The sequence below is a fragment of the Macadamia integrifolia genome, chromosome 3, assembly GCF_013358625.1.
Source record: "Macadamia integrifolia cultivar HAES 741 chromosome 3, SCU_Mint_v3, whole genome shotgun sequence".
Taxonomy (NCBI): Eukaryota; Viridiplantae; Streptophyta; class Magnoliopsida; order Proteales; family Proteaceae; genus Macadamia; species Macadamia integrifolia.
In genome coordinates, this window is record NC_056559.1 from 32,498,628 (window position 1) to 32,525,323 (window position 26,696).

The 26,696-nt window shown below is 37.5% G+C and overlaps 4 protein-coding genes across 4 annotated transcripts; all 4 read right to left on the minus strand.

The window, feature by feature from the left end:
* Nucleotides 1–3,117: 3,117 nt before the first annotated feature.
* Nucleotides 3,118–4,337, minus strand: LOC122072848 (cytosolic sulfotransferase 5-like). Its single transcript, XM_042637278.1, has one exon. The coding sequence runs from the start codon at nt 4,312–4,314 to the stop codon at nt 3,271–3,273; it is 1,044 nt and encodes a 347-aa protein (XP_042493212.1). The 5' UTR covers nt 4,315–4,337; the 3' UTR covers nt 3,118–3,270.
* A 3,656-nt stretch (nt 4,338–7,993) lies between these two features.
* LOC122072852 (ervatamin-B-like) lies at nt 7,994–10,590 on the minus strand. Its single transcript, XM_042637281.1, has 4 exons — nt 10,291–10,590; nt 9,539–9,798; nt 9,299–9,436; nt 7,994–8,424 (listed from the first exon to the last, which is right to left on the minus strand). Exons 1-4 carry the CDS (start codon nt 10,559–10,561, stop codon nt 8,152–8,154), a joined length of 942 nt encoding a protein of 313 aa, XP_042493215.1. The 5' UTR covers nt 10,562–10,590; the 3' UTR covers nt 7,994–8,151.
* A 4,173-nt stretch (nt 10,591–14,763) lies between these two features.
* LOC122072849 (cytosolic sulfotransferase 5-like) lies at nt 14,764–16,006 on the minus strand. Its single transcript, XM_042637279.1, has 2 exons — nt 15,500–16,006; nt 14,764–15,412 (listed from the first exon to the last, which is right to left on the minus strand). Exons 1-2 carry the CDS (start codon nt 15,909–15,911, stop codon nt 14,874–14,876), a joined length of 951 nt encoding a protein of 316 aa, XP_042493213.1. The 5' UTR covers nt 15,912–16,006; the 3' UTR covers nt 14,764–14,873.
* A 4,676-nt stretch (nt 16,007–20,682) lies between these two features.
* On the minus strand, nt 20,683–21,720 carry LOC122074377 (cytosolic sulfotransferase 5-like). Its single transcript, XM_042639202.1, has one exon. The coding sequence runs from the start codon at nt 21,718–21,720 to the stop codon at nt 20,683–20,685; it is 1,038 nt and encodes a 345-aa protein (XP_042495136.1).
* Between the last annotated feature and the right edge of the window lie 4,976 nt (nt 21,721–26,696).

Consider the following 26,696-nt stretch of genomic DNA (forward strand, 5'->3'; position numbering starts at 1 on the left):
TGGATATTGGGATGAAAAATCATATGTTTTTGTTCTTAATTACTTCACTAAATAACTTTTAGGAATTGAAAACAGATAGATTTTTTCTTAGCACTGATTGCAAGTTGTGAAATCTGAATGGATGCATCTGTTCCTAGCATTTCAAGATAGACCTGTCTCAAGTAAAGGAAATGAAGGTGGGTAAAATTCAATAAGTGCAAAATCAGTTCCAAAATGAAGAAATAAAACTGACTAGCAGAACAGGATCACCAAAATAGAGAACTAGAGAACAATTAGGGAGAAAATTGATAACTTGTAACAGAGTGACAAGATGGGGCAGCTTTTCTGGTCAAGTGCTAATAAGAATCAATAGAAAAGGCTTGGAAAATATACATGAAAACAGAACTCTAGATTGGGCTGTGCATTAAGCCCTAGCTAACTGGAAAACAAAGTTCGATATCCATAACTTGAATATCAACTAATAGTTCTCAGAAATTGAACCCAGAATTCAAGAGAACTGATGAATGGAAACTAATATGCGAACTTTGAGATAAATAAGATCAATATTCAGAGAGAGATTAAAGTAAAGCAATCAGCAAACTTGAATGAAACAGGGGAGCCACAAGTTTAGAAAAGGAGATCTGATCTAGAATTAGAAAATAGAAGATTAGAAGGTAAATAGGCCAGGAATCCATCTAGTTGAACCAAAGAGTCTACTCAAAGAAGTACATAAACCACAGCAGATATGGAGAGAACTGAACTGTGTTTTCATAAAATCAAGGTGTAGGCTGTGAGCCTTTACATTTATGGAATTTAGAGGAGACAGACTCATCAACTATGAACAATACAATAAATCAACTTGCAGCAGGAAAGTGCCCCTAGGTAGAGGCTTAACATCTGGAGGATTCCCCAACTAAACTTTGACGATTTCATTTACTTGTATAAACCATTACATGGACTAACCAGGTTAACAGAACAACCTCATCCTACAAGACTGACACAATCAAAACTATATCTAGTTAATTGTTGTATTAGTTGGTGATCAGCTTTCCTTCCAGTAACAAATTATTCTTTTAACATCTCTAATGCTCAACACAGCATCTATGTGCTCTCTATCTAGACCAGGTAATAAATTAACACAAAGAATGATCTCAATAAATAATTAAATAACTACATCCAAGCAAAATTTCCTATGACTGATGCCTAAATAATCAGCTTTCTTATAACTTTCCCAGAGGAACTTTTATTACCAATAAAATGAAAACCCAAAAACTAGAGACCTTACTTAAACAACAACATTTAAAGAAGGGTAAGAATTAATGAATAGTAGTAACTTTTACAATGCATCCGACCAATTATGAGAGAAGGAAAAAGTGAGAGCTTTAGCACATATTACCTCAAAAACTTCTTCATACATGTGTACCATTTCGCTTCAATCCTGTGTGCTTCAAGTAACCCTCTATCAAGTATTTTGACAGTAGATATTGTATAAAAACTAAATCCATTTCAGTAGGATAAAAATTCTTCCATAAAATGGAGATCAATTGATTGGAATGTTTTGTCTGAAGATAGAAAAGACCACAGGTAGATACATTTCTATCCAAAAAACAACATGCCATAAACTAGTGCTCCTACATAAAAGAATGACTATAGCAACTGAGCACATAAGTTTAGGGCACATGAGTTCTGTGGCAAATGAGAAATTGGGAACAAAAATAGTTTTATCTATCATTTTGTTTGAGGATGATATACTTGTTTAACTTGTATAGATTTATCTAATGTTAATACTTTTGGATGATGTAATCATTAAATGTCTAGTTGGATCTTCTAATGTGTAACAACAAGGTAAATATGTCTGAAAATATCATAATTATTTTTTTTTTACTTAAAAACTTTTAGGGACGGAATTTTACTCTCCCTAAAAATTACAGCCCTCGTTAGTTGGGACGGAGATAGCTATCTCTAAAAAGAAGACTCTATTTGCGACAAGAAAAATCTGTCCCAAAAAACCAAGTTTTGAAATTTTTTACAACGGAAAAATTCCATCTCAAATAATTTATGCTCTTTTGCAACAGAAAAAAACTGTTGCTACATGGCCTTAACAACACAGTATTTACAACAGATATTTTCGTCGCTTTAATAATTATTTGCGACGAAAAACTTTCGTATCGAAATCTGTTGCAATTGACCCCTTAGGGACGAAAAATTTTTTCCGTCTCGTAAATTATGCGACGGCCGTTGTAACGACAGATGTGTAACGAAAATTTTACTGTCCCTAATAGGTATTAGCGACACTATTTTGGTATTTGTGACAGAAAATTTCCGTCTCAAAAACCCATTTTTCTTGTAGTGTATTCCTTGAGCTAGGTCATTGGTATTGTCCCTAGTCATATCTAAAGTGAAATGGAATCTGACATTCTACCCAAAAAAATTTTTTTTTTTTTTTTCATTGGTATTTGTTTTTATTGCGTATTGTATTAAGGCATACTTGGATTGTATGACCATTAGACCTTCATCTTGAAAGTCTTCGGTTCTCAGGAGCTCTAGCTGACTAGCTTAGCCTATTGGTGGCAGTTTCGACTTGAAGTGCCGACGCTCCAAGGAGGAGGTCGTGAGATCAAACCTTATCGTATGCATGTGTCAGTGAGTGGGTGTATGTAGGAGTAGATGGTCATTGGCTCTACTAGCACCCAGTTGGCTAGCCATTCCAGCAACGCTCAATAGGATAGTAGATAAAATAAATGAAAAAAATAAAAAAATAAATAAAAAACAAACTTTATCATTCTATGCTAATTATTTGTATTGAATGATGTTGGTCCACTTAAGCATCATCACTTAGCATGCAGTGCTAGGATAGAGAATACTAAAGTTTATTGTACTTTCTAATAGTTAATTATTTTTTTGTCCTAATAAAAAAAAAAAGTTGCCTACTCGTGTGATCCCTGTAAAATTATTGTTTTACCCCTTATAAAATAAAATAAAATCCCATTCACATTGATATAATTGCATGCTCTTATTGGCCTCATGCTGATGTAAATGCCAAGCGACTAGACAACGATCTCTTGTCAAAAAATTATTGAACAACGGCTTCAATGAAATGTGAAATTTAATAATAAATAACCATTATGTCTTGTCCAAAGCCAATCAAAAGAAAAATAAAACAGAACACTCAGATAATCAAAATAGTAAACCAATAATACAAGGCCAAAACCGATAGCGAACCTGTCTCCTAACACAAGAAATATGGAAGCAAACCAAACAATAGAAAAACCAAGATACATGGTAATTAATTTAGAGTGTCAAGCCCGAACCATGCCATTTTTGCTTTGTGATCTGATCAAGTTGCTCTAACATCTCAGATGTGAGATAATTTGCAGAATCTCCAACTTTACCTTGCCTGAAGAAGGCATTGTTTGGAATACCAATACCACATGTTCCAGTTTTATTCACTTCCAAGTTGCTTAAATTCTCAAAACTGCAAAGCTTTATAATTTGATCAACCACGCCTTGCTTCTCTTCCATCAAAGAGAAGGAACACCCTATAAACTCTGCAATCCTTATTAAGTGAAGAGCTGGTTCAGCCACCATTTCTCCATACTTTAAAAATAGAACATTTTGAGGCCTTTCTAAGCTTGCTTTCCAATAACCCAACACATGTTCCCAAAATGGCCCAAGTGAAGACTTCCCTTTGCAAAACATCTCAAATGCTTCTTCTAGTTTTATAGGTTCTAAGGAGTTGTTGGATCTTATCTTGTTGATAAAGTGCCACCACGATATTAGATTATCCTTTGTGTTCCGGCAAATATATACGATCCGGGAGCCTGAAAGTGCTACAGATTGTGGTAGTGATGTGTAAGGCATGTGTGTGCTAAACAGTCTAGGAGATGGAAGGATATCGAGGTTGGAAATTCGGTCACCATTCAAGTTGTTGTTATATAGGATCCACTCCATCCTTGGCACTAGATCATGCGAGTTGAATATGTGCAAAGGGTGCTGCTGCTGCAGCTGAACTGAAGGAGGATGAGATTTGCGATTCATGACAGCAAAGGCTAATGATTTCAGACAAGTTGTGCCGCACTTGGGGATGCTAGCAAGAAGAATGTCACTGGGTCTTGCCTTGAAGTGTTCTTGAAGTGCCAATGGTCCAACACCATGCACTCCAGAGTCGTACCAAAAGCCTTGGTACTGATAGATTGGTTTACCTGACCTACCTTTTGTTGTGGGAAGTGTAGTGGCAACGATTTCCTTGCATCTCTTGTAGATTTTCTCATCTTCTTCCTCTTCTTCTCTGCTCTTGGGTACAAAGCATATTTTGTAAGGAGGGTTTGGGGCCATGAGTGAAACAGTAGTAATAAGAAAGAAAGTTTTCTATGTCAGTGAGGTAGCTAAGCCAGCCCCTTAATAACTTTTATAAACCAATCCAAGTCCACTAGGAGAAAAAAAATAAAATAAAATAAAATTCCAGTCCGTTTAGAGAAACAATGGCATGTGAAAAATGATGGGAGAAAAATATTCCAACAACTCCCTCCCAGAGCCGATCAACATTTTTGGCAATAATGCATAATTTGATATATGGTAGGGTCAATTTTTCGCATTGGGTGATGTCTGATCTCACTCATTTATCTATCACCAGTCAAAGTTTGTTTTACTACTCATCTCAAGTAATGAGCTATAAGGGCAGAGACTGTTTTAGCTTGTTATATTTTTAAATATGCGATTGATTATCCTAGCAAGCGCCTTTAGGTATTCTTGTTTCATGAGGATTTGATGGATATTATTCGACGGTTGTTGCCCTTTGGGTTTGGAAGTTTTTTGTCTCTTATGGGCTTTTTACACAAAAATAAATAAAATAAAATCATGAACTAGCCTCAAACACGTTGTCTATTAAGTACAGAATAGTTACCGTTCAGCAATATGTTATATAGGAGGTGGGTTTTGGAATTTCAAGAGGGGTTTTTTTTTTTTCATCCCAAGGTTCAAGTAGGACCATGCATCATGCATACTATAGATGGTCATACATGAAACTCTTTATAAATAAATGAAAAAGAGTCTTGTCAGTTTGGTGCAGAAAATGTCTAGACATTTCAGAAGGGAAATGATTATGCTACCCCCACCCATTGTGCACTGAAGATGCTTCCATATGTGCTCTCATTGGCTCGTGCATCTAATGTATCCTTTACAAAATTCTTTCATCCATAATTATAATTTTGAGAGATATAATGATAACAAATCAGACCTTTTCATGACAACCCAATGATGCACATTTGAAAATGGGGTTTGGATGTTTTTTTGTTCTGTCCTCTGCCACTTGTAAGTCAATACTTTTTTTTTTGGGTAAAAACTTGTAAGTCAATACCAAATCCCTAACAGATACATAATTTTTTCCCTTTGATACTTATAATTCCAATATTACGAACAATAAAAAATGTTAATAAATATACAATAGTTATATGATGTTATCTAAATCAAATTGACACCCTGTCTACAAAAATGTGACTTTGATTTTATGATGGTGGCTTCATACAGCCTCATATATTACTCCCACTCAATTAATTTAATATTATATATTAGCAGGTATCACATACAAGTGGTGATCATCGATAAGCCACCTCTATGTGGTCCTTGAAGTAACTCAACATTTTTAGACCCTAATGTTGGCACATGCGAAGGCACAGATGACTAATTTATCATGCGATGTATGTGCACGTGTATGATACATGAGAGGGTGATTTAACCCACAAACCAAATTAATTTTGAATGATTCCGAGTTTGAGTGGTTCAACGGTAATGGGTCAAGATGAGTTGGTGGATCCATTGGACCAGAATCCTCTGTTACGTGACATTATGTGTAGCACAGGTCTAAGGGCTGGGAGTCTACGTGCTGTTGTCCATGCCTAAAGGCTCCCAATCCTTGGATCTGTACTACTATAACCAGGTCATATCCACGTATAACACACAAAACATAAATCCACCAAGTGTCCACATTATTTTGTAATGTCTTAGGGTTTTTTTTTTTTTTTCATAATCCAAAAAGGTGCTCTATAGTAGTGATCATAGCCCCAAGACAAGTCCTCCTATGGTAAGCATCGCTTCCTCAAGACTAATGGAAGATAGTAAACACGCCATAGCTTGAATCCGCAATCAGTAGACTTGAACAATAATAAATTATGAGCATTTTCATCATTAGGCTACCAACTCCATTGGTTTGTAATGTAGTAGTAGTACCGTTGTACTGAAGCCACCAAACATTGCAACGCACAACTGTCCTTTAATTTACTATAGTCATAATGGTTTATTAATATATCAAAATGACGAGGGGGAGAGGGGGATTACAAAGAGGTAAAACCCACAATAAGAAAACCTCCTTCCTTCTCTTCCATTGAGGAGAAGCTTGGAGACCTTTATTGTGCGAAACCGCTCCTCCCATTAAAAAAAAAAAAAGGATAATGTACCCTTCAACAAAACATGATCTACCTTTTCGTTTTACCGAACCAATAATCCTAAAGGTGGATTCTACCCCAAAAAAGAAAAAGAAAAAGAAAAAAATCCAAAAAGTGGACAAATTGTCAGATTTTATTGAAAAAAAAATTATTAGATTACATAAAGTAGTATGGGTTTTCCAAATTGAATAATAGATTTTTCTTTAACCAATTTACCTGAGACAAACATGCTTATGGAATACAGTGTCCGCTCTACCCTAGCCCTTAGTCTAGCCCTTTTGTCTACCTATGGGCATATTTGGATAAGTTTAATGAGCTTCTGGGACTGGGCTTTGAGATGCTAGCTTATTTTTTTTTTTTTTTGGGTAAAGGAGATGCTAGCTTATCGACCATAGAAGTATAGTAACTAAAATCTTTCACCAACATGTATGGTTTTAAGTATTGGTATTGGATCGATTATATTATATTAATATTAGCTGAGATCAAGTTCAATATGTGATCTATCTTGAGATGGATATTGGTATCGTTTAAAGTATTAGATATTGATCTGGATCAATCAATCCAACTCGATCAATTTAAAAAAAATATATATATATATAAATATATATATATATATATATACATATACATTTTTTTTTTAATAATTTATCATAAGGTTGGTAAGATTACCGAAGATGGGCAAGTCCAAGGTGAGACCTAATATCAACTCCTAATCAATATCCCAATCCTTCCCTAAATCCAGCTCGGCTACTTCAGTAGCCTTCACCGATTTGACAGAATCTTCAAGGATTCTTCGATTGATTATGGAAATTGCCACCTCGGCTACTTCTAGATTCGTCCATTATCTATTTTAGTATGTCTTTGCTAGCAAGCTTGGAAGATTTAAGATAATATATGGAGATTCTTAAATTATGAAAATAGCTTATTTTTAGAAGTGATCTTAGCTTAGTAGACATTATAGAGAGTGCTAGTTAAAGAATATTTCCATATCTTCAATTTTTTTTAGTAAAACGGATTTGAAGAGCAAGGCAGCAAGCTAGAAGCGCTAACTATGGAGCAGCCTTAGAAGATGATTTTTATTGCTTTCTCCATTTTTTGATTAAATTACTTTTAGGAATAAATCGTGTACTAAAGAAGCTACCTTAGTAAAGTTTACCTAGTTTAAGCTTATTTTCTTTATAAATTATCAATTGTTCTATGATTTAGGATTTTATCTCTTAATTATCTCAAGAGAGTTACTACATTCTTGAAGAACTATAGCTTTTTCTCTTTGCAGTGTTACTCGATTATACACATTTATGGTAGTGTGTCCTTAACTCTCCCAATCCATAGCTCATATCTATATGCCCTTATGTATACTCTCATTGGCCTTAAATTAATTTTTAATCCCATTTTGTACATGGTTTCAACATTACAAAAAGATTTACTGGTGTGATTAGATAAAAAATTAAATTTGAGATTGACCATGTATTTTTATTTGTTATTTTTCTTAAACCAAAGTAAGAAAATAGTAAATGAAGGTAGGAGCTCCTGCACAAAAATTAAAAAGACAATTTCATCACAACCAAATTTATTTATTTATTTAGCACGTACACCGTCTGATTAGAAGAAACATACAGTACATATACGTACGTAGATATTTATTCATATACTATAATATCACATAATGCATGCATGCATGCATTCCTCAGAGTAGCAGTAGTAGGTCTTCGAGTGCGTAGATAGAGAAGATTCACTGGGCACTTGCAAGAGGAGTAACATTTGGTTGTGAGGGAAATTTGATGGGAAACCAGGGTTTTGTGGCTATGCCACATAGTCCAGCTTGGTCTGGGATATCACGCTTCATTTTAATGTAACCATTTTCACCCCATTGTGTTCCATACGAGTTCTTCACCAACCAGTAGTTAGTTCCATCTTCTTCTTGAGTACCATAGCCCACAATAGTCACTGCATGACTTTGGTTCCCGCACGGTCCTTCAAATATTGGATTCTGGATTACCTCGTCCTGTATGTAGATCACAGTTGAGTGGAATAATTAAACACTCTCATTAATTAGTGTTTGAAATCAATTATTCTCATAATTAAAAAAAAAAATCTCTTTATGTATTTATTTATTTTTTCTTAGGCAAAAGGATCCTCCTGTCAGTCTAACATAGGGGTGTCAATCGGCCGGGCCTAGTAGGTCTATACTCTTGGACCTGACCTACCTAATAAAGGAAAGGGTCTGTCTCATGTCATGCTTGGTCGGATTCCGAACTTTAACTGGGCTTCTCCTAATCGGGTCCTAAACGATGTAATATACCAATAAAGTCTTAAACAGGCCTTAAACAATCTTTAATTGTCTTAGATTTAAGATAATTTAATATATTTTATTATATCATCAACAATTTAGAAAATATATTATATTTAATTACATTTAATAATTGATAAAAAAATATCAATAAATACCTTATCCCATCAAAAAAAAAATCAAAATATACATATACATACATATATAGATATATATATATATATATATAAACTGTCAAGTTAAATGTGTCCAGCCAAGTTAGGCTTTTTAATGGGACGGGACGATAAGGCACACGTTAGGCTTACCCCTTGCACCACGTACTCCTTATTTATAAACGGGTCAGGCCTATGCTCGACATATTTAGTAATTAGTGTAGATTGGGCCAATCTTTAAACGATCGAGTCTGGTTAGTCAAATTGATGCGTACATGCCTAGGATTGACACTGCTAGTCTAGGGTTTTCACACCCAGACGCAACTAGTCGACTATTAAAATTCCCAGCACCCACGGGTTATTTTTTTTCTCTTTTTATTTTTGGTACTTTAGATTTAGATTTAGATTTAGATTTAGATGGTATTACTATTACATACCCCTTGGTAGTTTTTGAAATCTTCACCAATATCAATGGTCACGGATATAGGTTGGCGAGCAACAGCTTCCTTCAAGGCAGTCTCGTCATTTGGATCTACGCACCACATGGCATCAATTGTTACCAAAGGATCAACCACCTGCATAAAAATGATAAAATCATCATCCCCTAACTACTATCATATTAATAAAAAAAAAAAAAAAGAGGGGAAAAAAAAGGGCATCTAAAGTAATTGAGGTACCAAATTGTGATGACAAGTCCGATTGTCGTCGTTGGTACAGATCGAAGTCGCGTCTCTGTAGTAATAGTGATCCTCTGTGGTTATCCCGTTCATTTCCAGGATTTTGGCAAAAGCAGTAATATAGCTCCCTCCACAACAAGCTTTGCTGCTTTTGTCGCAATCCACCAGCTGTTGCGCTGAAAGATTCAGTAGTTGTGTATTCGTCACGATATGGTTTATGCCCTCAACGGCAGCCACTGCCGAGAAAGCCCACCCACTTTCTGTAATAATTAATTCATGGAAAAACAAATATATGGATATTAATTTCATTTTTATCTGATAATCTGGAATGTGATTTCATATAATCATACATATAATAATTATAAGGATTATGTTAGGCCGTGACAAGTTAACTTTGCTTGTGTTCTCCCACACTCAGACCCAAACGGGTTGAAATCGTCTGCAATTCCGATCTTGTACAATTCCGTGCAATACCCCCTTTAGGGGGTGACACGTGTATTGATATCAAATTTAAATCAGATATGGACCATTGCATTGGTATCAATACACGTGTCACCCCTTGAAGGGGGTATTGCACGGAATTGTACGAGATGGGAATTGCAGACGATTTTTTTCTGACCCAAACACATGGGGGGTGGGCTGACTGTCAGGGGCAGTGACGTCTTTTCACAGCCCACCATATATATATATATATATATATATATGCGTGTGACATGGAAAACGCAACCGGACATGGGAAAGATACTACTTACCACATGTCCCTTGGTCCTTGACACTGGTGACGGCCCCGCTCTTCGTCCAATCGACAGAGTCAGGAAGGCCATACTTTGCCTTGGCTTTGAACATATTGTTCAGCATTTGCCCCACTGAGGGCGAGGGTGAGGGCGAGGGCGAGGGTGAGGGCGAAGGGGATGGTGAGGGGGTGACGAATTCGTCGAAGTTGAAACAGATCTGGGCTAACCCAGGAACAACTAGAGGCAGTAGTGAGAGAGAAACAAAAACAGCAACCATTCCCATATCCATTACTGCTTTGATGCTTTAGTGTGGAACTTAAGCCTCTCTGCTGCCTCCTTATATAGAGGAGGAGGAGCTAGGGTTGGACCATAATGGAGGAACATTATTGGAGGAACAGATTGATGATGTGAATAAGAATAACTACGGAAGAGGGAGATTTTTCATACTCTGAATTATTGGGAGATAGATAACAAATGTTGTCAAGCATAGTTGATGAATTATGATGTGTCAAAAATTCACGGTTACGAGTAAGTCTCAAGTTCGAACCTCCTGTTCTTATCTACTTCATCTCCCTACCTACCAAAAAGAAAAAAATAATTGGGAGATAGATTGCTCACATGCTTGCATGCAAACAATGTGGTGCAAATCATGGGAAACATTTGTTCAAGTAGAAAGTAGGCATATGGCCCTATCATGGACCTCCCACTGACTGCCACCTACCAAGTTACATGTCATGAACCTTAAGAAGTGTGTAAGAAACATTATTAATTTCAATCCACAAGATTGAGATTGTAACAAACTCTTCCATAGTAAAGTGATATCACAATTCCGTATAGTGAACCATTTAGAATAAGTCTATTTCTTAGTTACTTTGTTACAAATTTCAACACCTAGCATCTCCCTATGTTACATAGTTTTTTTTAGCAGATCACACTAATCAAACTATTATTTTCTATATTATTTAATAAAAAATGATTATTGTGGAGAAAAAAGACACAACCTACCCTATGCTAGCTTGGCCTTGGCTTATGCAATGGATTATGGATTATAGGTGAAGGTTGTGTGGAGTATCTTTATTATAAAATTCTTAAGCTCATTTGTCCATGGAAAACATGCAAAAAACACAGATTAGATCATAAAATCTCTTCACATGGTGAAGAAAATTGAGGATCATAAAGTCTCTACGATCATTTAAATTGTAAACAAGGCGGCCATCCAAGTGACTCATCCAAGTGATGAAAATTTTCACATTGGAGATAAACTGCACGCTAAAGTTATTTTAGATTGATGGATGAGTATTAGGGTTGATCTGACTTTTTCTTTGAAATCATAGCAAGAATAATCAATCATGTCGGCTTTTGAGCAAAGCCACTTTATTGTTTTGTTTTACTTAAAATTATCAAGAAATTTATTAAAAAAAAGAATGAATGAAATACACAAGAGCCCAACAGGGCAAAACCACTTTCATTTCAACCATTTAATTAAGCTTGGAGACTGATGACATTAACTAGTGTCTATCAGATTCCTACAGAAAATATTCCATTTTGAGGGTCGGAATTGACCAATAGAATCGACAGTTTTTATATTTTAATTAAAAATTCATTTTAATGGCATTGTAGCGTAAAAAAATCATTTTTAAACATCTATTTTGGTTTCATAACCGTGTAAAATAAAATACTTTAACACTATTTACAGAAATTTCAACATTACAACGGTGTAAAAAGGGATTTTGAGAACAGATAAAAAAAAAATGGAGTATGTGCATGGAAAATAACTAACATATATATAGCTATATCATTTACTACAGTAAGTATTTAAGTAAAATAAATTAAATAAATAAAGAAAATGATGAAGGAGAAAACAATCTATTTTGGCCACAGAAGCCTCGTAGACTCAGTTTTGTAGAATTCTAACGCTCCCATTGGTATCCCAACGAAATACAAATATGTGAGAATAGCAATTGAGGGACCTTTGAGTTCATCGGGGTCCCCAGTTCTCTCTTTCTCGGGTTGATCCCTCTCTCTTTCTCGAGGGGTATTATATTTTTTTTTTCTCACCATTGTTGTTGGCTCTTATTGACGATAGAGGGGGATAGGAAAAACATGATTCTTATAGTTGCCTCCTAGGTTGAAGGGCCTAGAACTTTGATGGGGAGCCCAATTCCGGTTAGGGATCAAGCTTGAATTTAACTTTATATATGGTATTTAGCATAGGTACAGGTTTGTGTCAAGTTCTTTTTAGTAATAGGTTCATGGCAAGTTACAAAAAAGAATAAAAAAATGTCTTATTTCTATACCAGATGCTTAGATTTTGAATATTCTCCTTTAGATTTAAAAGTCCTAAACTCACATATATGACTATAGTTGAATGATTACCCTAGCATGCTTCATGTGAAAAAAAAAAAAAAACATATATTTATGCTATCCTATCCTAACACATGGCATTAATGAATTCTACATTATTAGGATAGAGTAGATATTTTTTCAAAACAGTCTTTTCCAATCTTAAGTAGGTTGGCGGTAAGAGGTAGGTTGACGGTTAGAGCAGGTCGGCGGTCTTCTAGGGTTCACATAGTGAGGGACATAACATGGTTAAAACAGTCTTTTCCCATTTTAAGTGAATGTTGTTATTCATTAGCATACAGTAGATATTTTTTCAAAACAAGATGACGACAATGAATTAGAATGGAAGAGGGATTTATCAGGATGGGCCGGTCTTGGTCATGCCTAATTTTTCTCGGTCAAATTTTAGGCACCACCATGAACCCCGGTTTAGCTAAATGGGTTTAGCAAAGGTAGACATTATTCGGTTTATAATCAGGGCGGTTGGTCTCAGGCTAGAATCGAGCTACCATAAATGGGTCTTAGCTAGGGTACGGACATGTTTATCCCTAACGAACATTTAACGGGTCTAAACGGACCTTCCTAATATTGATGCAATAGTCGAAGTACTCAAGTTGAAAAGTTTATTCCATTGAAAGCACAATTCTGCTTCAACCATATCCTACAAACCCACCATTAATTTACCACCATAGTTACATAAATTTCATTTTAAAATTTAATTTTCTATTGTTAAAGACGTTTGTTCACCGATCGATCTCTTGTTCATCTTGAAAATTGGAGCAAACCCACTTGGACTTTTGCTTTACTCTTCAATTTTATTGGAAGCAAAATGAGAATTTCAAATAGTATTAAAGAGGTTGGGCTAGGTCAAGCTTAAAGGAGTCATTTCAGATCGGGTTTATAAATGTGTTGGGCAGATTGGTTGTCCATCGGGCTACAAAGTTGCACTGTGTACTAGCTATTTATAAAGTTATTGGGCTCAAGCCCAACACATTTGTTAATCGGACCAATCCAGATCGGGCCATAAATGTATCGGGCTGAATCGGGCCTACTGATGAGAGCCTAAAATTGACACCCTAGTTAGGAATTAGGATTGAGACAAATCAAGTAAGTCTAATGGGTGGTTGATTAAGGTGGAAGAAGATTTTCTCCAAAACTATTCTCGTAGGCCGTGTTTGGTAGCCAAAAGAAGAAAATAAAAGAAATCAAATGGTAAGGAAATAAAAAATTATGTATGTTTGGTTACCAATAAAAGCAAAAAATAGAATTTTTTATTTTTTTATTTTCTTGTGTCTTAGATAAGACTTTTTTTTTTGACAGCAAAAGAAAACTTCACCATAATTTTACATTTGAAAAAAAAATATTTTTCTGGTTTCAAAACATACCAAACACAATAAGAGTTTATTAATTCAAAAAACATAATACAATTTTTGTTTTTTTTTTCTCCGCTTAGCGACCTCACACAGCCTTAAATCCTCTCACCTAGGTCCAAATTAGGTCGTTACCATCTTTTTCATAAGGTATTGGCTGATTTAGCCGATGAACGAGACCCGGCATTCTTCAATGCCGCGATTGTGATCGAGGAACTGAGAACTGCCCATAGTCACAGATGTTAGCCGACTCGTTATTTGGTACGTAGCATGGATTAGCAGAAGGATATGGCACCCACCCTCCCTTTTTCCTCTCTTCTCTTTTTGGCCGTCGTCACTGGCGGCGGCTTGTGTCTTCTCTATTTTATTTTATTTTTTTATTATTTTTTTAACTCCATTTGCCACCTCTTTTGTCTTGTGGTGGTGATGTGTGAAAGAGCTGGCCCTCCCCTTGACTTTGTGTGGAGGACCCAACCATGGGGTGGATTTGTAAATGGAGGAGAGGAAAATGAAGAGGTGAAGGAGGGAAAGAATGCAGAGAGGAGAATAGCCTAGAAGCCATGATTTTAGATGGGGGTAGTGCGATGGACTGGACGCACCAGTCCCATCGTTCACACCTTCCTTCCCCTGTTCGCAAATAGCAGCAATGAGCCCAGATACCACGATAACAGCAACAACAAAATCGTTTCTTCCCAGAGTAGTAAATTCATGGACAGAGATGGGTTGGTACACACTACACAGATTTTGAAAAAGATACAAAGTGAGAGAGAGAGAGAGAGAGAGAACAGAGCGCCAATATCATTCTTTCTTCCACTCAAAGCCAACAAAACAGAGCAAAAACTTACGGTAAAGGCTACCATAGAAAAACCAAGATACGAGGTAACTAACTTAGAGCTTTAAGCCCGAACCATGAAATTTTTGCTCTGTGATGCGGTCAAGCTGCTCCAACATCTCAGGTGAGAGGTAATTTGACGAATCTCCAACTTTACCTTGCCTGAAGAAGCTACTATTGGGAAGACCAGAAGCATTTTTTTCAGTTTTATTCACTGCCAAATTGCTTAAATTCTCGAAACTGCAAAGCTTTATTATTTCATCAACCAATCCTTCCTTCTCTTCAATTGGAGAGAAGGAACACCCCATAAACTCTGCAATCTTTTTCAGGTGAAGAACTGGTTCAACCACCATCTCATCGTACTTAAGGAATAGCACATTTTGAGGCCTTTCTAAGCTCGCTTTCCAATAACCCAATACATGTTCCCAGAATGGCCCAAATGAAGACATCCCTTTGCAAAACCAGTGCAAGGCTTCTTCCAATTCCATAGCGTCTAAGGATATATTCGATCTCATCTTGTTGTTAAAATGCCACCATGATACCAGAGTATCCTTGGTGTTCCGACAAATATAAACAATCCGAGAACCTGAAAGTGCTACAGATTGTGGTAGTGATGGGTAAGGCATGTGTGTGCTAAACAATCGCGGCGATGGAAGGACATCAAGGTTAGGAATTCGGTTACCATTCAAGTTGTTGTTATATAGCAACCACTCCAGCCCTGGCACGAGATCATGCGAGTTGAATATGTGCAAAGGGTGCTGCTGCTGAGCTGAAGGAGGATTAGATTTGCGATTGATGACAGCGAAGGCCAGTGATTTCAGCCAAGTTGTGCCACTCTTGGGGATGCTAGCAAGAAGAATGTCACTGGGTCTTGCCTTGAAGTGATCTTGAACTGCCAATGGCCCAATACCATGCAATCCAGAGTTGTACCAAAAGCCTTGGTACTGGTACATTGGTTTACCCGTCCAACCTTCAGTTGTGGGAAGTGTAGCTGCAGCAATTTCGCTGTATCTCTTGTAGATTTTCTCATCTTCTTCCTCTTCTTCTTTGCTTTTGGGTACAAAACATATTTTGTAAGGAGGGATTTGAGCCATGAGTGAAAGAAAGAAGAACACTTTGTTGTGAGGTAGCTAGGCCAGCCCCTTGAAGAGCTTTTATAACCCAAACCAGTCCACTTGGAGACATAATGGCATGAGAAATTAAGGGTGGAAAAATATTCCAACTCCCACAGTCCCACCCAGAGCAGATAGACAACTTGATATATGGTAGGCCAATTCTTGCATGGGTGATGTCTCATCACAATTCCAGAAGACAGAGACTCATGCCTTAATTTTCTCTGTTTTCTGCCTAAAATCCCAAGTTAACCTGACAATGCAATACCTTGTCAATTAATCTGTTCTTGTTGAGCAATTGTTATTGTAAAATTGAAATTACATGATATTTTAGCGCCCTAACATAAAGCAAACTTGTGCCAATATCCTACATTAAGATCTTTTGTATTGACACTTCAAAATGCATTTTATTGGCATCTTAAGAAATAATCTTTTTTTTTTTTTTTTTCTAATAACGGATATCCAGGTATTCGGCTTGATTAGTTTAGCGGGGTCATACTGACCCCACAACCACATAAACTGGGTCATATCAGGATTGAATGAGAACCATTCAACTTTCACTGAAAACAGTCAAGAGAACTAAACACCCCTAAAGAAATAATTAAGAAATAATATTGAAACAAATAGAAGATTACATGATTTTATAAGATATAATTGATGTCAAAATTTACCCAAAGGAAAAAGGGGGAGAGGGGAAGTAAATCAGTGGCTTTAGCTTGATTTGGATGAAGTCAAGAGAAAAAAATAATAATGTAACAGAGAAGATGACACAAACAGCCCACATCCATGGACCCCAAAAGGAAAAAAAGACAGTAATCCAAAGCCACATTCCACAAAAGAAAATAATGTAACAGAGAAGATGACACAAACAGTACAGATACATGGACCCCAAAAAGCAAAATAGACAGTTATCGAAAACCACATTCATATGAGATACCAATTCGTAGTTGGGTTCCTTTCAACCTCTATTTCTTAAGAAAGTTCAAATGAGAAGCTTGATATCATTTCTAGCAGTGAGAGCATAGAATTGAGCTAAACATTATCAAGTTGTTCCATGGTGACCTTCTTCACAATAGGGAGAATTTCTTCTGTGGGGAAGTGTGGTCCTCACGCCCAGATACGTTGGGATGAAATGTTGGACCTGCCACAATGAAATAGGAAATGATGCCTCTATTGATACTTCATTTGCTCTCATTGGTCTTCAGGCACGTGTAGTAATACACTCTCCTACATAAAACACTTCCCGAATATTATTATGTGGGGCCTACCAGCCAAAACAAAGGTCTAGATACAACCAAGTGGCTGACCAAACAAAACATGTGCTTTCTTGAGTTTCTGGTCTTACTGAACTTAATTCAAGTGGGCCAATCCAAAGGGGTAACAGAATATGAGGACTTAGGGCCCGTTTGATACAGATTAAGCATTTGACAAAACTGTTCCATTTCACCTAATTACATAAACAAAAATAAAATTTATATCTATTTCTGATTCAAGAAACAGAAACGACGGAACAAGTAGAACCGTTTCATCATTTCTGGAAACAGACTTGTGGACCTTTTTTTTCCCCAAACCCAACATTATTCCCTCGACAATTGAAGACGATGCCTCATATTCTGTCTCTGCCCTCTCTCTTGCTCAAACGATGCCATATCTCAGGTGAAATCTGCCTCTCTCTCTCTCTCTCTCTCTCTCTCTCTCTCTCTCTCTCTCTCTCTCTCTCTTGCTCAAACAATGCGATATCATTGGATAGCATTCAGAAATACGATCCCATTGATATCTTATAAGGAAAAAACAGATACCAAGATGTGTTGTATTGCCTACCTGAACTTTGAACTAGGTTAAACCAAATCAACCCAAACCAAACCCTAAACCCAGACCAAACCCTAAACAAAACCAAACCCTAAACTAGACCAAATCCTAAACCAAACCCAAAACCATACCAAACCCTAAACTAGACCAAATCCTAAACCAAACCAAACCAAATCCTAAACTAGACCAAACCCTAAATGAGACCAAACCCTAAACCAGACCAAACCCTAACCCAGACCAAACCCTAAACCAAACCAAACCAAACCAAACCCTAAACCAGATCAAACCCTAAACCAAACCAAACCAAACCCTAAACTAGACTAAAACCTAAACCAAACCAAACCCTAAACCATACCAAAACCTAAACCAAACCAAACCCTAAACGAAACCAAACCCTGGACCACACCAAGCCTTAAACCAAACCAAACTGACCAAACCGACTAAACCCTAAACTAGACCAAACCCTAAACCAAACCAAACCTAAACCAGACCGAACCCTAAACCCTAAACCAGACCAAACGTTAACCCAAATGAAATCCTAAACCAAACCAAACCCTAAATTGGACCAATCCCTAAACCAAATCAAAGCAAACCCTAAACCAGACCAAACCCTGAACTAGACCAAATCCTAAACCAGACCAAAGCAAACCAAACCAAACCCTAAACCAAACCAAACCCTAAACCAGACCAAAACCCTAAACCAAACCAAACCCTAACCCAAATCGAACCCTAAACCAAACCAAACCCTATTCAAAACTTGCCGCCCATCCTATGGCTACTGCTGTGTTAAGATTTCCACTGAGGGCTACTGCCGCCCAGCCTACAGGATAGTCACCTAGTCTACGGACACACCTGAAAGAATAATGGGGTGCCACGACATTTTTGGAGACATACCAGAGTGACACGGGGGGGAAGGCCTTACACGGATGAGTGTAAGCCTTTACACATCCCTTGTAAGACCTTACATGGATGTGTAAAGGCCTTACATGCCCCTAAATTTCCTTTACAAACTCTTGTGTGGCAGCTTTACATGGATCCCTCCTTCCTTTTATAAATAGTGACCTCGGGTCACTGTGAAAACCTCGAAAAAAAAAAAGGAGAAGAAACCTTGAAGAAAAAACCCTATTCTAGAGACCTTACAAAAGAGAGAGAGAGAGAGAGAGAGAGAGAGAGAGAGAGAGAGAGAGAGAGAGAGAGAGAGAGAAGAGACGAGAGTTTGTAGAAATTCTAAGTCGTGCTTACTAAAGTTGACGGAGTCTTGCCCTATTTTCGAAAGTCCACGTCGTCCATATCAGGTTATTATGAAACTTCTGTTTAAGTTCTTTTGTATTTGATTTCAATATTTTCATTACGACGTGGACGCCTTGCCCAAATTTTTAGAGCTGATTTCGACCTGACCCTAGGATTACGGAGCGAAAGCCTAACCCAAATTTTCACATCTGATTTTGACCCTAGATATATGGTGTGAAAGCTCTATCCAAATTTCCATAGCTGATTCTAAACTTAGGAATACAACGTGGAAGTCCTACCCAAATTTTTATAGCTAATTTCGATCCTAGGAATACGGTGCAGAAGCCCTGCCCAAATCTCCACAGTTGATTTCAACACCCAAATTTCCACAGTTGATTTCGACCCTAGGAATACGACGTGGAAGCCCTGCCCAAATTATCACAGCTGATTCCGATTCTAGAAATATAATGTGGAGACCCTCCTCAAATTCCTAGAAACTAGAGCCCATGTTCACACCCTAGCATAGAAGCCCTGTCAACTTTCTTACCCAGGTATTGGAAGTTTTTAATTTCTCCAAGAAAGAGAGAAGAAAATTAAATCGTTGCCCCTGAGTTGAGGAAAATTATCGAAAATTTTGCCATTTTAATCGGTCATTGTCATGTAAATATTATATCGTAATTCCATTTCCATGTATAAAACGTACTTCATCTCTGCATGTATTATTTTATGTGTCTATTGCATAAAATAATCATTTATTGTTGTCATTTCATGTATTAATTTTAGCATCTGTACATTAAATGTAATCTGTTTTATCATTTTATGTGTTATCGCATGTGTTCCTCACATGAAATAAAGATCATAATTGTCATGTCATGGGGCATTATACGTGTATGTAGATAAGGTAATTGCATTTTCTATTATTTTATGCAGATTTTATTATTTCATGTGGTTTTAATATAGAGTTATATTTCATGTGATATTTCAATAATTTCCAGCAATTCTTTCATGCAAGTTTATGTATATGTGTTGGCCTTATTTTATGTAATTACACTTTCATGCTTGCTTAGGCTGTTAAAAGGGAGAATTTTAACAGCAGAAGGATATGGCACCCACCCTCCCTTTCTGCTTTCTTCTTTTTTGGCTGTCGTTCACTGGCGGGAGCTTGTGTCTTCTCTATTTTATTTTATTTTTTTATTATTTTTTTGACTCCATCGCCACCTCTTTTGTCTTGTGGTGGTGAAGTGTGAAAGAGCTAGCCCTCCCCTTGACTTTGTGTGGAGGACCCAACAATGGGGTGGATTTGTTGATGATGGAGGAGAGGAAAATGAAGAGGTGAAGGAGGGAAATAATGGAGAGAGAAGAATAGCCTAGAAGCCATGATTTTAGATGGCGGTAGTGCGATGGACTGGACGCACCAGTCCTATCGTTCACACCTTCCTTCCCCTGCTCGCAAATAGCAGCAATAAGCCCAGATACCACGATAACTGCGACAACAAAATCGTTTCTTCCCAGAGTGGTAAATTCATGGACAGAGATGGGTTGGTACACACTACACAGATTTTGAAAAAGATACAAAGTGAGAGAGAGAGAGAGAGAGAGAGAGAGAGAGAACAGAACGCCAATATCATTCTTTCTTCCTCTCAAAGCCAACAGAACAGAGCAATAACTTACAGTAAAGGTAACCATTGAAAAACCATGATACGAGGTAACTAACTTAGAGCTTTAAGCCCGAACCTTGAAATTTTTGCTCTGTGATGCGGTCAAGCTGCTCCAACATCTCAGGTGAGAGGTAATTTGCCGAATCTCCAACATTACCTTGCCTGAAGTAGCTACTATTCGGAAGACCAGAAGCATTTTTTTCTGTTTTATTCACTGCCAAATTGCTTAAATTCTCGTAACTGCAGAGCTTTATTATTTCATCAACCAATCCTTCCTTCTCTTCCACTGAGGAGAAGGGACATCCCATAAACTCTGCAATCCTTTTTAAGTGAATAGCTGGTTCAGCCACCATCTCGTCGTACTTGAGGAATAGCATATTTTGAGGCCTCTCTAAGCTCTCTCTCCAATAACCCATTACATGATCCCAAAATGGCCCGAATGCAGTCATCCCTTTGCAAAACAACTCAAAGAAATCTTCCAATTTCATAGGCTCCAAGGAAAGATCAGTCCTTATTTTGTTGAGAAAATGCCACCAAGATACTAGGTTATCCTTAGTGTTCCTACAAATATAAATAATCCGAGAGCCTGAAAGTGCTACAGATTGTGGTAGTGATGGGTAAGGCATGTGTGTGCTAAACAATCGCGGTGATGGAAGGACATCGAGGTTAGGAATTCGATTACCATTCAACAAGTTGTTATATAGCAACGTCTCCAGCCCTGGCACGAGATCATGCGAGTTGAATATGTGCAAAGGGTGCTGCTGCTGAGCTGAAGGAGGATTAGATTTGCGACTGATGACAGCAAAGGCTAGTGATTTCAGCCAAGTTGTTCCACTCTTGGGGATGCTGGCAAGAAGAATGTCACTGGGTCTTGCCTTGAAGTGATCTTGAACTGCCAATGGCCCAATACCATGCAATCCAGAGTTGTACCAAACGCCTTGGTACTGGAACATTGGTTTACCCGTCCAACCTTCAGTTGTGGGAAGTGTAGCTGCAGCAATTTCGCTGCATCTCTTGTAGATTTTCTCATCTTCTTCCTCTTCTTCTTTGCTTTTGAGTACAAAACATATTTTGTAAGGAGGGATTTGAGCCATGAGTGAAAGAAAGAAGAAGGCTTTGTTGTGAGGTAGCTAGGCCAGCCCCTTGGAGAGCTTTTATAACCCAAACCAGTCCACTTAGAGAAATAATGGCATGAGAAATTAAGGGTGGAAAAATATTCCAACTCCCACAGTCCCACCCAGAGCAGATAAACAACTTGATATATGGTAGGCCAATTCTTGCATGGGTGATGTCTCATCACAATTCCAGAAGACAGAGACTCATGCCTTAATTTTCTCTGTTTTCTGCCTAAAATCCCAAGTTAACCTGGCAATGCAATACCTTGTCAATTAATCTGTTCTTGTTGAGCAATTGTTATTGTAAAATTGAAATTACATGATATTTTAGCGCCCTAACATAAAGCAAACTTGTTTCAATATCCTACATTAAGATCTTTTGTATTGACACTTCAAAATGCATTTTATTGGCATCTTAAGAAATAATCTTTTTTTTTTTTTTTTTTTCTAATAGCGGGTATCCAGGTATTCGGCCTGATTAGTCTAGCAGGTTCATACCCCATAAATTGGGTCATATCAGGGTTGAATGAGGATCATTCAACTTTCACCAAAAACAGTCAAGAGAACTAAACACCCCTGAAGAAATAATTAAGAAATAATATTGAAACAAATAGAAGATTACATGATTTTATAAGATATAATTAATGTCAAAATATACCCAAAGGAAAAAGGGGGAGAGGAGAAGTAAATCAGTGGCTTTAGCTTGACATGGATGAAGTCAAGAAAAAATAATAATAATGCAACAGAGAAGATGACACAAACAACCCATATACACGAACACCGAAAAGGAAAAAGACAGTAATCCAAAACCACATTACACAAAAGAAAATAATGTAACGGAGAAGATGACACAAACAGTACAAATACATGGACACCAAAAAGAAAAATAGACAGTTATCGAAAACCACATTCGTATGAGATACCAATTCCTAGTTGGGTTCCTTTCAACCTCTACTTCTTAAGAAAGTTCAGATGAGAAGCTTGATATCATTTCTAGCAGTGAGAGCATAGAATTGAGCTAGACATTATCAATTTGTTCCATGGCGACCTTCTTCACAATAGGGAGAATTTCTTCTGTGGGGGAATGTGGTCCTCACGCCCAGATATGTTTGGATGAAATGTTGGACCTGCCACAATGAAATAGGAAATGATGCATGCCCAGATACGGTTGGATGGAATGTTGGACCTGCCACAATGAAATAGAAAATGATGCATCTATTGATACTTCATGTGCTCTCATTAGTCTTCAGGCATGTGTAGTAATACTCTCCTACATAAAACACTTCCTAAATATTATTGTGTGGGGCCTACCAGCCAAAACAAAGGTCTAGATACAGCCAAGTGGCTGACCAAACAAAACATGTGCTTTCCTGAGTTTCTGGTCTTACTAAACTTAACTCAAGTGGGCGAATCCAAAGGGGTAACAAAATATGAGGACTTAAGGCTTGTTTGATAACGTTAAAGCGTTTGACAAAACTGTTCTGTTTCACCTAATTATAGAAACAAAAATAGAAATTTATATCTATTTTGGTTCAAGAAACAGAAACGACAAAACATGTAGAACTCGTTTCATCGTTTCTGGAAACAGACTTGTGGACCTGTTTTTCCCCCAAACCCAACATTATTCCCTTGACATTTGAAGATGATGCCTCATGTTCTCTCTCTGCCTCTCTCTCTTGCTCAAATGACGCCATATCACTGGTGAAATCTGCCTCTCTCTCTCACATATCGCCAGTGAAATATGCCTCTCTCTCACGATCAAACGACGCTATATCGCCGGTGAAATATGCCTCTCTCTCGCATATCACTGGTGAAATCTGCCTCTCTCTCTCTCTCGCGCTCGCTCAAACGACGCCATATCATTGGATAGCATTCTAAAATATGGTCTCATTGATATCTGTAAGGAAAAACGAATACCGAGATGTGCCGTATTGCCTACCTGAACTTTGAACTAGGTTAAACCAAATCAACCCAAACCAAAACCTAAACCAAACCAAACCCTAAACCAAACCAAACCAAACCAAACCCTAAACCAGACCAAACCCTCAACCAAACCAAACCAAATCCTAGACCAAACCAAACCCTAAACCAAACCAAACTAAACCCTAAACCAAATCAAACCCTATACCCTAAACCAGACCAAACCCTAAATCAAACCAAACTCTAAACCAAACCAACCCTAAACCAAACCAAACCCTAAATCGGACCAATTCCTAAACCAAATCAAACCAAACCCTAAACCAGACCAAACCCTAAACCAAACCAAACCAAACCCTATCCAAAACTTGTCGCCCAGCCTATGGCTACTATCGTGATAAGATTTTCACCGAGGGCTACTGTCGCCCAGCCTACGGGATAGCCGCCCAGTCTATGGGCATACCTGGAAGAATAACGGGGTGCCACGACATTTTTGGAGACATACAAGAGTGACACGGGGGGGAAGGCCTTACACAGATGAGTGTAAGCCTTTACACATCTGTGTAAGGCTTACACGAATGTGTAAAGGTCTTACAAGCCCCTAAATTCCCTTTGCAAGCTCCTGTGTGGCAACTTTACACGGATCCCTCCTTCCTTCCATAAATAGTGACCTTGGGTCAATGTGAAAACCCAGGAAAAAAAAAGGAGAAGAACCCCTGAAGAAAAAACCATGTTCCAGAGACCTTACAAGAGAGAGAGAGAGAGAAAGAAGAGACGAGAGTTTGTAGAAATTCCAATCCGAGCTTACTGAAGTTGACAGAGTCCTGCCTTATCTTTGAAAGTCCACGTCATCCATATCAGGTTATTATGAAACTTCTGTTTAAGTTCTTTTGTATTTGATTTCAATATTTTCATTACGGTGCTGACGCCCTGCCCAAATTTTCACAGTTGATTTCGATCTGACCCTAGGAATATGGCACGGAAGTCCTGCCCAAATTTTCACATCTGATTCTGACTCTAGAAATATGGCGTGAAAGCCCTGTTCAAATTTCCACAGCTGATTTCAAACTTAGGAATACAACGTGGAAGCCCTGTCCAAATTTCCACAGCTGATTCTGACCCTAGGAATACGCCGCGGAAGCCCTGCCTAAATTTCCAAAGCTGATTTCAACCCTAGGAATACGACGCAGAAGCCCTGCCCAAATTTCTACATTTGATTCCAACCCTAGGAATAAGGCGCAGAAGCCCTGCCTAAATTTCCACAGCTGATTCCAATACCCAAATTACCATAGTTGATTCTGACCCTAGGAATATGGCGCGGAAGCCCTGCCCAAATTGCCACAGCTGATTCCAATTCTAAGAATATAGTGTGGAAGCCCTGTCAAATTCCCAGAAATCGAAACCCATGTTCACACCCTAGCATAAAAGCCCTGTAAACTTTCTTACCCAGGTGTTGGAAGTTTTTAATTTCTCCAAAAAGGAGAGAAGAAAATTAAATCGTTGCCCTTGAGTCGAGGAAATTATAAAAAATTTCACCGTTTTCATCGGTCATTGTCATGTAAATATTATATCGTAATTCCATTTGCATGTATAATATGTACCTCATCTCTGCATGTATTATTTTATGTGTCTATTACATAAAATAATGATTTATTGTTGTCATTTCATGTATTAATTTTAGCATCTGTACATTAAATGTAATCTGTTTTATCATTTTATGTGTTATGGCATGTGTTCCTCACATGAAATAAAGATCATAATTGTTATGTCATGGGGCATTATAAGTGTATGTAGATAAGGTAATTGCATTTTTTATTTTTTTATGTAGATTTTATTATTTCGTGTGGTTTTAATATAGAGCTATATTTCTTGTGATATTTCAATAATTTCCTACAATTCTTTCATGCAAGTTTATGTATATGTGTTGGCGTTATTTCATATAATAAGACTTCCATGCTAGCTTAGGCTGTTAAAATTCTCCGGGGAGAATATTCGAAATCCAAGCCTCTGGTAGAAAGACCGAAAATTCCAGGCGAGGTGGGTGCTTAACACCTTCCCACACTCATAACCTGACATGGACCCCTATCTCTGAAATAGACCAAAATATGAAGTCAAATTCGGAGGTTCCTTCCTTTCATAGGAATCCAACCCCCTACTCGAGCTCGATCTCTTGATCGAAATTCGGCTCTACCATAGGGTTCTAGGCTCTAATTCCTAGACGGCGACTCCAAAAATCATGCTTTCCCCATCCCCCCATAGTCGCCAGACCATATTTGGAGACCATTCAATTCTATCACCCCTGCAAGGCAGACCAGGTGAGAGGGAGGAAAAGAGCCGGAAACCAAAAAAAAGGTATTTTCCCTTACAGAGGGCCGGAGTTGACCAACAGAATTGACAGTTTTTATAGTTTGATTAAAAATTCATTTTAATGGCATTGTAGAGTAAAAAGTAATTTTTAAACATCTATTTTGGTGTCATAACAGTGTAAAATAAAATTTTTAGTACTATTTACAAAAATTTCAAATTACAACGGTGAAAAAAGTTTTTTGAGGAAAAAAAAAAAAAAAAAAAAAATGGAGTATGTGCATGGAAAATAACTAACATATAGCTATATCATTTACTACAATAAGTATTTAATTAAAATTAAATAAATAAAATGGTAATTTACAGCGCCACCCCCTAGAGAATGTCAGTATTATAGGAACACCCCCTCTTTTTCACCAAATTAGACTCAGACCCCCTATCGTCAGTCATTCTTACAAAATATACCAAGAATGCTGACATCAGCAATTCATTTTTCTTTCTATATACCATTTTGCCCTTAAAAATAATGAAGAACCGAAATTACCCTCATTACTTAGTAGTCTCAAACCGATTTCACCACAACCCTTCCAGCGACGGTGGGTATGGCGGCTGTGAAAATACAGCTGCCATTTCTTGTTATTGAAAATACAGAGAAAATGGCAGCACCTTGTGTTCCCTCCATTTCTTCACTTTGCATCCATCAATTCTCTGCAACAAATTACATGGCCGTGGTG

Bases quoted from the DNA above. Each gene is read 5' to 3' on its own strand.
- LOC122072852 (XM_042637281.1), bottom strand. From the start codon at position 10,561: ATGGATATGGGAATGGTTGCTGTTTTTGTTTCTCTCTCACTACTGCCT. The intron at 9,799-10,290 runs GTAAGTAGTATC...TAATTATTACAG, and splicing joins CAAGGACCAAGGGACATGTG to AAAGTGGGTGGGCTTTCTCG. The intron at 8,425-9,298 runs GTATGTAATAGT...ATCTACATACAG, and splicing joins ATTTCAAAAACTACCAAGGG to GACGAGGTAATCCAGAATCC.
- LOC122074377 (XM_042639202.1), bottom strand. From the start codon at position 21,720: ATGGCTCAAATCCCTCCTTACAAAATATGTTTTGTACTCAAAAGCAAA.
- LOC122072849 (XM_042637279.1), bottom strand. From the start codon at position 15,911: ATGGCTCAAATCCCTCCTTACAAAATATGTTTTGTACCCAAAAGCAAA. The intron at 15,413-15,499 runs GTAACCGAATTC...CACAATCTGTAG, and splicing joins ATATAACAACAACTTGAATG to CACTTTCAGGTTCTCGGATT.
- LOC122072848 (XM_042637278.1), bottom strand. From the start codon at position 4,314: ATGGCCCCAAACCCTCCTTACAAAATATGCTTTGTACCCAAGAGCAGA.